Consider the following 12149-nt stretch of genomic DNA (forward strand, 5'->3'; position numbering starts at 1 on the left):
GTGTAAAATACGGAAAAAACACGGGAGTTATCCTTGCGTAGTGAATACAAATGACGAAAATATTTTGTTAGGAAAAAAAAATAAATATTCCACTTACTGAAATCGATGAGAAGCCTGCCATATCCTTGCCTTTGGTACGGGGGTAACGTTAATATACAGCTCACGTTGAAATTCAAAAACGAATTCTTTTCCTGTAAAGAAAAAATAAGTACCACATTTTAAATATCCACATTATTTAATATTATTATAAAAAATATCTAAATATATTCATAGGTATGTTATTGAAGCAAATTTGGGGTTGGGGAGAATCATCATTTTTTTTATAAACAACTCAAAGTTGTTTGTGACGTAAAATAATGATAACCGTAATGTTAATATTAATACAGTTTTCTTCTAAAAGTATACAATTTAAGCTGCGTTTAACATAATACCTTATTCGTGATTATACTTACAATATAAATTATAATAAGTATATAAACTTTAAAAATGTCTTCATTTTCGAACTCTATAATTATTCCATTATCACTAATGACTCTTTGAGGGCTATAAAATAAATCACGAATCCCTATTCAAAAATGAACTAATACAATATATATAAAATATGATATAAACTACTAATAAACGAATAAAACATCCAAGTGGCTTTTCTTTTATACTTAGATACCTAGAAAATGTTGTCACCTATAAAACCAAGAAAGCATGTCAAACAATTCGAAAAAATGTATCAACTACTTTCAAACAAATTAAGAATTTTAAGACCTTTTATAAAAAAAAAAAAGAATTTTTTTTCTTATTTTAAAATAAAAATATGTTATAACTACTTCATGTTGGAATAGTACAAAAACATTAAACCAATTTCAATCTTATTACCAAAGAATTGGTCCCGACAAACGGCACATACAAGAAAAACCTTACGATTAATCACATAATGAACAAATTCCCAAAATACATCAAAGCACAGAGAGTCTTTATTGACCCACTGTTACAACAATACACACTTAACGAAATCGATATACTTATTTTTCCACAATATAAACTTTAGTTAACAGTTGTAAATAATGTTATTTAATTTTACTTAGACATATATCTAATCTAAAAGTAGACTAATAAGTAATAACTATAACTGTAGAAGCTTTTACTTATCAAAACACTTAAAAAATAATATATTAAATAAATGTACAAACGCATTAAGTTGATTATTTGTGACCAGAATCAAAAACAGTAGGAAGGGTAGAAATTGATAATCAATCTCTTAGTAAATAATAAATTATGACCAACCACTGCAAGGGTCATTGAATATAGTATATTACTATATATTATTAAATATTTATATTATATCGTAAAACATAATTTTAAACAATTGATATATTTTGCACTTTGGCTATATAGTATATGGTAATATAATGGCATTATATATTATATACCCAACTAGGACTTAATCCTTAAACGACCTGGTCGGATGGCTGCTGTTCGCAAAATACAATCAATGATCTAAATCACCGTAACATTATAATACATGAACGATATTTTAATACATGTAGGACATAAGGTGATACACGCCGTTTTATGTCTTAAAATAAATAATAATCTGCACGCGATTTCTAAAAAAATATATTCAATTTTTTAAGGTTACAATGAACCGAATTCTATTTTCATTTTGAAATTTTCTAAGAACCGAACAAAAGAAATAGGAGAGATTATAATTTTAAAGATCATTGAGCCCAAACGATTGCGGATTTATGATAACGAAAAAGAATTTGTAGATTGTTGCGAAACAGTACAGTTCGCGAACATCATAAATATGCCATAATAACCTCAATACCCATTTATGGTAATACAATAATTATAGAATTTGAAATATTCAATCAGAAATATTTTAAATGACAAAAAACAAATAAATTTATTGGTTTATAAAAGTTAAAAATAATTAATTATATAGTAAAATTTCTTTGTAGTTTATCATTAATTTTAATTTTATTTGGAAAAGATCGAAAGTTACCAAATGCCTACCAACCACAAACTGGTACATATTAATTACGAAGATGTTGATTTTTTGACGGAATAAAGCTAATAATAAACTTGCTTAATATTTATAATACCTAATTTATAGTCATAGGTACTATCCAGGATCCATTAAGCGGTTATAAAAGCAAGGCATTTAAATAAAATAGTGGAGTAACAAAAGATAGCTTTTTACTCAAAAAGCCAATACTAAACTACTACACTAAAATATAAAATATTTTATAAATTATGTTTCTTGTAGTTATTTCAGTTTTTATAAATTATCTAATGAAATTCTTTACACAAGTACCTATATAACAATGTAAGAATTCCTATATAACATTAAATTGCTCGTTTAATTAAAATAGACAAATAAGTATAGGTAGGTACTAAATATTTAACAAGAAATATAAATAATAATAAAAGAAAAAAAAAACTATAAATTGAATAACTTAATGGTATTAAAAAACTTTTATTTTTTATAAATACATTTTTATGTACAGTTTAATTTAAAAGTTTCAGATTTATTTTAATAGTATATTAACCCTCATTAAGACAAATAATTATTTCTTCTAAAATATTTTTAAATAAAGCCCTGATCATTGTTTAATGATTTCTTTAAATTGTATTTTATGCAATAATCCAAAAAGATTTTGAACGACTATTATGCTTAACATTACCACTATAGCTACCATTATTATACCATCAGATACCACTCAGCATTTCACAGACGCTAAATTATCATTATCAACGCCTTCATACTCACTTATTAAATAAAACTCGAAAATACGTATATACCTATGAGTTTCAAAGTCAGTGGTATATATTTAGATACATTTTAATTCGAGATGATTGTATAAATTATAAATAAATAACGATAAACATAGTATTTAGAAGAGATACAAATTTTCAAACTGACTTTAAATTTGAATAATAAATAGTAATTATTTGTCTTCATAGAAAAAACTTTTTATAAATTTTATTAATTCACTCACTACAATAGTCATGATATAAAAACACGTGAAGTTTTTATATAATACAATACAGCGTTAATGTAAACTCATAAACAAACACAAATCAACCAAAGTTATTTGTTTATGCAAACGAATGCCAAATAAATGTTAATTTTAGAAATTTAATTTATTTCATCTAATATTAAGTTCGACTAAAATTGTTACTTAAATATTTTACTTGATACTGAATGATGATAAATGAAAATGAATTCGTATGTAATTATAACATCTGACTTTATTAAATACCTATTATGACTGAATTAGTCCATCTATACTTAACAATAATATATTTTATAAAATAAAAATACTTATTTATTATTTAGTATTCAATGAAAAAATATGTTAATATCAATGTATGAAAATTGGTATAATACTTAAATTAGATAAACTTACAATATATTGTAATATACAATAATTTTCTATTGAAAATTGCATTTGTTGATTGTATTATTAATGAACTAATAGCGTATAACCTAACCGTATAAGAGTATATAGACGCGTTTAGTCATAATGTAATAACTAAATTAAAAACATAGCTACTTCAAAAATAAGTGAATAATAAAAAAATACATTTAAAATAAAAGTTTAATATAAATTAACTAGAATATTTTACTTTGAATAGATAATATTGGTCACAGAAGTTAAGTAATGAATACTAAATACCTACCAACAGATATAACAATTAAAAAATATGTTATTTCAAATAATTACTACGTACGAACAAGCTAGTAATGATGTAATGATGAAAACAAATATTAACATTAATAAAAAATTGCACTAAATAAAAATACAAAAGCAATTTTTAAATCTGTTGATTATTATTAGAAAAGAAATTAGATTGCATAAATACCGATACAAATATAAAGAATAAAGTGTATGTAAGATAAGAATTTTATAGAAAATTAGTAACGTATTTCTATGAAAACTTCTCAATGATTAACTCATAAAGTGTATTTAACTAAGTGACGACAACTATTAAACAAAATTATAAATGTTATCAAAACAACATAAATTTTAACATGATGCTATATCTATATGATATACATAACTAAAATTTAATTTTTAAATTATCATCACATTATTTTTTCCTATTCAACTTTTATTTTTAGAAAAATTTTAAAAGAAACCATAGAAAATCGAAAATCTACTTAAACAAATACAATCATTACATTGATAGTTTATTACACAAATGCCATTAAAAAATAAACAAATAATAACTGAAAAAATACATCACAAAATAAACATAAAATATTATAGATGCATTGTAGCATTGTGCATATTGAAAATACTTGAATTATATTTTCATGTAACAATTTAAAGCTACAAAATAAGAACAACTTATATCTTTATTATTGCCAAACTTCTTACAATTATATACATACAGATATTTAAGATATTATTTTTTATAGGACACAAACAACCATTTTCTATATTTTAAACAATATAGTATATTGATTTAAAAATCAAAATAAAATAAATCAGAGTAAAATTAACTAATTTTAGTTCTATACAAAAACGTTAAAAATATTTAAGTAAAATCCTAATTGAATCATAATATTTTAACTGACAGACTTTTTAATTAGATTTTATTGGTACATATTTACCTATTTTAAGAGTACCATTATTTTTTTTTTTTATTTTTTTTTAATAATCATCGATGTTTTATTACATGAATATGTGGACAATGACCAATTAATGAAAATAAAAAAATTAGAAAGTGATTTGTAAACAAAGCACACTGTTATAGTATAGTACCTAACTATTAATACAAAAGAGTTTCATGGTCAAATCAATATGTTAGGTACTTTTTTATTTTATCAAATACAATTTTTCGTTCTACTATTCCATACACACAAATCGTATTTTTAATATTTGTAAATATTGGTCGTAATTTTGATAGAGGCCTTGGGTGTCCTTAGCACTCACCGATTTGAAAATAGCATCATCACAATCTATGACATTTGTGGTTATGATTATATGCATAAAAAAAATTACATAGCTATTATTAAATAGTGGGGTGATGTGAAAAAGTGGCGAAGTCACTAATTAAAGATTATTAGGCAAGAAAGGAAAAAATAAATGGGGGTTTTAGCATCACCAGTCATTTTATTAAAATTGAGCACCTGAAGTAGTATGGCAAATATACATTTTAAGTATATTCCAACATTTTAAACCATGCAGATAATAAATCAGAAGAGTATGTCGGTATATTAATATAATCATAACGTGATTGAAACAGTTGGTCCAGTTATTATTATTATCAGCAATGATAAAAATTAATTATACAATATTATTATGAATTATGATGTATAATTATAAAAAAATTATTATATTATATAGAATGAACCAACTTTAACACAAAATTATATTATGTAATACTAACAATATTGAAAATACAAAATTCAAAAAATATCCCGTTAAATTAAATATATTTATAAGACTCAATTTTATCTGAATAATAAATACATTTATTTTAACTAACAAGTGACAAATATTAAATTAATTTTTGTATGCAATATCTAATATATTTTTTATTTTTTTTTTGAACATTTATAACATAATTATTTATAAACTATATGTATAAATTATATATTATGCTGATATTCTTTGATTAACGTAACCTAGTTGGATAACTTGATCATCAGATGAATACAAATAAACAAAATTTTGAATAAAAATGGAATAATAATAACTAATATATACATAATATTGGGAACTATTATACAAGCTATTACGAAAGACCTCATGGTAGCTTAAACGTATAAAGACATAACAATAGTCCATGAAAATAATTTGTATGGTCATATAATGACGTAGTACGAAATATAATACAAAAAAGGGGACGGTAATGAGATGGGTTTAAAGGGATTTTAAAATGCGAATACTAACAATGCGAGTTAGGTATGCGATATCCTATCAACCATGCTAAATCACTAGTGAACAAAAAGCAGATCTTCAAAATACAGTGAAAGTAAAAGTTGAATATTTTAATGTATTTACACAAATTTCATAATATATAATACAATTATTAATATTAAGTAAACTTTGATAAGTAGAAAACTATAAATTAATAAAAACTAATATATTGAGTATCCAATAAACGTTTAAACTCATTATAATTTTTCAATTTGAAAATACATAACACAAAATTATTTTTTTAATATAAGAATCCTATACTAAATTATAGACCAAAATAATTGATGAGTAGATGAAATGAAACAACAAAGCCAATCTAAAAATAAATAAACAAAAACGTATATACAGTTCATCTGTAAAAGTAATTTTCAGCGATGTTAAAATAATTTTGACATTGTAGTGCCATTTTATTTTTATTATTATTATTATCTTTTATTAATGTCCCAATATTGCCAGAATCTTTTGAATGAAAAATTTAAACATTTTAGCACACGTGTGCTATTTATTAGAAAAACTTTTACAATCTAAATATTGGTATAAATAACAACTGACGATAAATATTTTCAATCGTAACGTATAAGTTTTGAAATTATCGCGATTGTCGATTTTATCAAACGAATATGATTATTATTTTTTTAACATGGCACAAAAAACAAATAAAATGCATATTTGTTCAATACACCAAAACAAACATAAAATATTAAACATTCTGTTAATAACAAATCGTGTTATGTTATTTACATTGACAATTATGTGCTAATTGTACATTTTGCACTCTCACTGAGTGCAATAATTAAGTCGTTTAATTCAATCTGCAAGCCTGCTTTATATTTTAGACATCAATAGTATCTCAGATCAATAAAAAAAAATGTTCGTGAAGTTAATTATTCATCCAAATTCAAACATTTTAGGTACTCAAGTTTACACAATATTTTAGAGTAAAAATTGATTATTTGTAAGTTCAACCATTTTCAATTATTCATACATGTTTATAAAAATCTTTAATCAATTAATACTTATTAAGCTATATTAAACTATATTTCTATGTGTATTGATTAAAATCTATCAATTTATCACACGTGAGAAAATACTAATCTCGTAATCAATTTTCATAATTATTGATAATTATATAATAGTCCGAGACAACACAAATACAGTATAATTACACGACATTTTGTTTTAATATTTTCTAAGATATATCGATTGAAACTCGTGAGAGACATAACACAGTAGCTTCCGAAACGGAAATATTAGACGTGCTATATGTGTCTGTCTCTACTGGTCCCGACATCCGACACAACTAGGATGCAATATGCATGCTCATCTGCACGGAATGTTATAAAAATGCCTATATAACGCGAACGTCATACTAAACATATTATAACGACTTTACGTATTTTAAAATAATCCTGCGATTTTGTAGAACTGTTTTTCGGCAAAAAAAAAAAATAAGGTAATCTAAATCTGCACTAAAATGGGATTTTTATGTAAAAATTAGTTTTTTATACACGTTAATTAATGTAATAGATACATGGTTATTATTTAAATAACTAAAACACTCATAACAGAGTCTATATTACTATATAATACATTGGTATGTTATTAAAGTAAGCTAATATCTATGTACCTATATAAGACCTTAAAGAAAAACAATTGACTTTTACTATCTTAAAATATATTTTTATATTATACGAACTACTTAAAATTATTTCACACATATGACATTAACTATAGAACCTAATTTTAAACACTCATAAGCCTTCTAAATATAAAAAAAAAAAAAAAACTTTAGTTTCGGTACAATTTAATACTTAAAATACAACAAAATTGATCACGGAAATATGTCTAATAATTTAAAAGTAATAATTGAAAAACATGTTTTTCTATATATATTTTTAGAATTCAAAAAATCGAAAATTTAAAAAAAAAATCAGTTGGTATATAAATGATGGTTTAAAAACGTAATTAACATCTCTACCCCCGAGTAAACAAAATATAACAACCAGAAAAATGATAAAATGTTAGAGGTTAGGTTAGGCTCTTGAAAATAAAAAAAATTAAAATGGCCATGGAGAATATATGATAAATTGATGTGGTACCTACATGTTTGTCAATGATTGCCGGGAGAGGGGGGTGGAAGGAATTTAAAATTATCAGTTAATAAGTAAACCCATATCCAAATACTATTAAATCATATGTTAATTCTTTTTTTGTTGGCGGATTTACTGCGAAAATAATTACTGAACTGTCTGGAGTCAGAATGTTGTTGACCTTAAAGAAAATACTCAATAATATATGACCTATAACGCAAAAAACACCTTAGTAAAAAATAATAATACGCTATATTATGCAATGTCCTAGCCATCAAAATTTGAAGTTTGATAAACCTACGAGTATTTTAAACGCATATTATACTATAATAAATTATTTTATACATAGGTACATAATATCTTTCTTAATATACCTATATAAAATACCTATGTCCGTAGACAGTATAGTTGATCTATGTTTCAGGTCTCACTTTCAATTCACTTTTTTTATAATATTTACTGTTGATAACTACAATGACGTTCCCGAAACCGAAAGTAATAAACGTATATAAATATACATAAGTAGATATTATTTCATATAATGCACATGTATACAGCATATTATATATTATTAAATACAAACACACACATAAACGTGTGTGTGAGTATATAGGTACTCATACTATCGCATTCGCAATGTTATTATAAATATATTACACACACACACACACACACACACACACATCACTGTGATCAGTGTGAACGCGTTAAAACGAGATCGTCAAGAGTGATCCACGGGGGGTGTGAAGGGGGGTGGGAGTGAAGAGGAATCTGCACGGTTCATACGTATGGCCTTGCGTCTGGCTCCGGCTCCGGCTCCGACCCCGCCGCCACCATCGCACAGCAGCCGTTCCCTTGGCAATTTTGACTGGAGGCCGTCGCCACTACCACCACCGCCACCGACAGGGTCATTGACCGCCAGTGCGACACGATACCCCCCCGCCCACCCACCCATTCATTGCACGCCACAACTTCCATTCACGCCTGCCGTTCAGGTTCAGAAAATTACTATAACATTGGATATGTATAGTCTGTGTATTAGTAATGTTGCATAAGTGTGATTATTTTAAATGCAAGGTTGTTTTAGTTGACTCGTTACATCGGTCAATTTATTGTTTTTGTTTTTAAAATACATACACCCAAATACTCATACTATATGTATATAATTTTTCATGAAGTCAAATATTTCAAAGGTTATTTTTTAAATTGTTTATGTACCTATTTCTGAACATTTTTATGAACAATTAGAACAGTTTTTGTTTTAAAATCTACTATATTATGCGTTTATAAATTAGGTATTTAAAAATAGTGGAGTAACGAGTGAGCAATGAGTAGGTACCATCAAACTTGAAAATTTAAATTGTTTTTTATCAAAATAGTATAATTCAGATAACGAAATAAATCAAAAAGGTAATAAATCACATATATTTATGGTTATAAATTAATAAAGTAAAAAATAAAATTGACTAAACGCGTGTAATTCGTTTATAAAATACGCACAGTAAATAATGTAGTCACTACATTTAACTTTATAATATACATATTATACTCAAATTTAAGTATTTTAACTTGTATGCAAACATAATATAATTATAATAAGGAGTAAACAAATATTTAAAACGACATAAAATCTTTAATATGATGTTATGTTTTAGAGAAAATGAAAAGCTACAACGTTTTAAATTTAAACGATCAATCTCGGACTTTAAAACAATTACTGAAATAAACTTTATACGTTTTTTTTTTTATAGAAAACTTATATCTTTAAACTAATATATATTTGAAATTCCCAATATATAGAGAGGTTCTATTTGAAACTTTCACACAAATGTCACAAATAAAGTTTTTGCAAATATAAAATCCCATTATTATCAGGTTAATTCAAAATCTATAATTGAATTCAAGCAAAAAAAAATAAAATAATTTAAATCGATATCCTACTCAAATATTACACAAATATAACTTACTATTAAGTACAAATATCAGATACGGAAGCTACCATCATATTGTATTGAAGTTTTAATAACAAAATAAGAGATTTGATTAAAAAGAATTTTCTTTATATTAAACTATCCTTTAAAAAACAACTTTTAACTTTTTAATATACATTGTAACCTCATAAATTCAAAAGTTTCGACATGCGGCAGTTATTGTTATAATTCTATACATAAAAAAACATTTTACAGGCTAATGATAAATAAACTTTTCTTACCAATGTTTTATTTATATATTTGTATTTAATTTAATGATTAATTAAATAATTATTTTTGAATTTACCTAAGAGCTATACATTTTTTTCACTAATACTCTTTAACTTGAAAAAAAATAAAAACTTTCTGTTTAATAATTTCGACGAGTAAAATATTATTTTTATTTGATCGACTAGATCTATATTATTTACATATGAAAATTCTATATTTTTGAGTTTACAATGAGTTAATTTTATGATGTCAAATAATCTAAATAAAACAATTACAACAGAAAATAAGTGTACATAATATATCGCATTTAAATATATAAAAAAATGATTATATTAATTATTATAACAGCTATTTAGTACATAATAATATTTATGGTATTGTATTAAATATATACTTAATAACTAAATAATGATCAGTGAATAATACATTTATAAAATGTAACAACATATAAAATTCAAGTATATCATACGACGTTGAACAATATACTTAAAAGTTTTTTTGAAGGTTATTAACCTCATCTATATTATAATAAATATTTCAAAGAAAAAAGTGTTTCACCCCAAACAGAATTTGACGTTATTTGTTCACCCGTGCGGTGTCGTGTACCACTATTCAATTATACGATAATTTAATATAGTTTTATCCTTAGTATAATGTGTGAAACTATTTCTCTGCGTCGCTGTTTTCCCTTGAAAACCCTTTTAAAATATAAACTCCCCAACAAAGGTAACCAAATACAGGTTTGATAAAAGCATTTACTACTATTATATAATATGTACCAGATACCTATTTAACTCAACATTTAGAAAAAATAATATTTAAAAATAAAACTTTAGTAAAAATTATTAATCAATTTAATATTATATTATGATATTAATGTTGTATACTTATTATTTATAATTTAAGTAAAATTAATTTTAATGGTAATCAAGGGTGAACCTAAAAATATTTAAACGGGAGAGGGAAACTAAAACTTAGAATTTTAACTCAGTACTTGTATATAGTTGTAAATTATTTATTATAAAACATATATTAATTTGTACAAATATGTTTTAAGAAGACGCTATATCCGTATAATACATACCTGTTTTACTAATACGGCAATGCATAACGTTGCAAATGTTGTGTTAAGAATAATATTTAATTAAATATTTTGTGATTTACTATCATCGATTTTAAGATAAAAATATTATTTAGGACCCCTCGTAGATTATTTTTATACTTAAAATTTAAAATAAATATGAATATTTTATTAATTTGTTTATACAGTTCTGCTGGTTTGCATAATTGACAATATCGTATACGATAAGATCAATTTGAGCGAATTCGAGAGGATATCAAGCGTTTTATTAACAAACAGCAATCGACCCCAAACACAAATATTGGATAGCATGGCAATAAAGCATGGCGAATTGACCTACGTCGGCATGATTATATTATTTTACTGCTTTGGTCTCTCTATATAATATATATTATGATATGGACATCGAGTGGAAATTTCAAATCATGATAATAGACCCAAGTATATGTATATATATGAGAACCCAGCAATAGGTGTACGAAACAGTATTTGCAGTGACCTCCGTACCGAGAGAGGAGTAGTTATTATTCTATGATACAATATATTTATACGTCTTACAACGAAAAATTGATTAAAAAAAAATATTTTGCGTGGAATAATACGAGTTAGTGTCTACTGTATAATATTACAATATTACATTGTCCCGTGAAAAATGATTTTTCGCAAAATTATTGTTGAAGCTATACTCTTCCGTGTACGATACATGAACAAGTACCTATATGTATAAAAATGTATCAATCAAAATTGTAAATTGTTTTCGTGTGATATATTGTGGGGGGGGGGGGGGGGTGCAGTGGTGCTCTCCAGCACGTCAGCATAAATACGACATACATTTTATACTATCTTA

At 24.8% G+C, this 12149-nt stretch overlaps 1 protein-coding gene across 2 annotated transcripts in view; it reads right to left on the reverse strand.

Annotated features, from left to right (window-relative positions):
- The window catches only part of LOC112592317 (histone acetyltransferase KAT7), a 93300-nt gene that overhangs the window by 56584 nt on the left and 24567 nt on the right, over nucleotides 1-12149 (reverse strand). For both annotated transcript variants that reach the window (XM_025336335.1, XM_025336336.1), the window contains exon 8: nucleotides 98-191. In XM_025336335.1, coding sequence (XP_025192120.1) covers nucleotides 98-191 — 94 coding nt within the window. The remainder of the gene's footprint in view (nucleotides 1-97; nucleotides 192-12149) is intronic.

This window comes from Melanaphis sacchari, unplaced genomic scaffold, assembly GCF_002803265.2.
Source record: "Melanaphis sacchari strain LSU unplaced genomic scaffold, SCAv2.0 Contig168_pilon_pilon, whole genome shotgun sequence".
Classification (NCBI taxonomy): domain Eukaryota; kingdom Metazoa; phylum Arthropoda; class Insecta; order Hemiptera; family Aphididae; genus Melanaphis; species Melanaphis sacchari.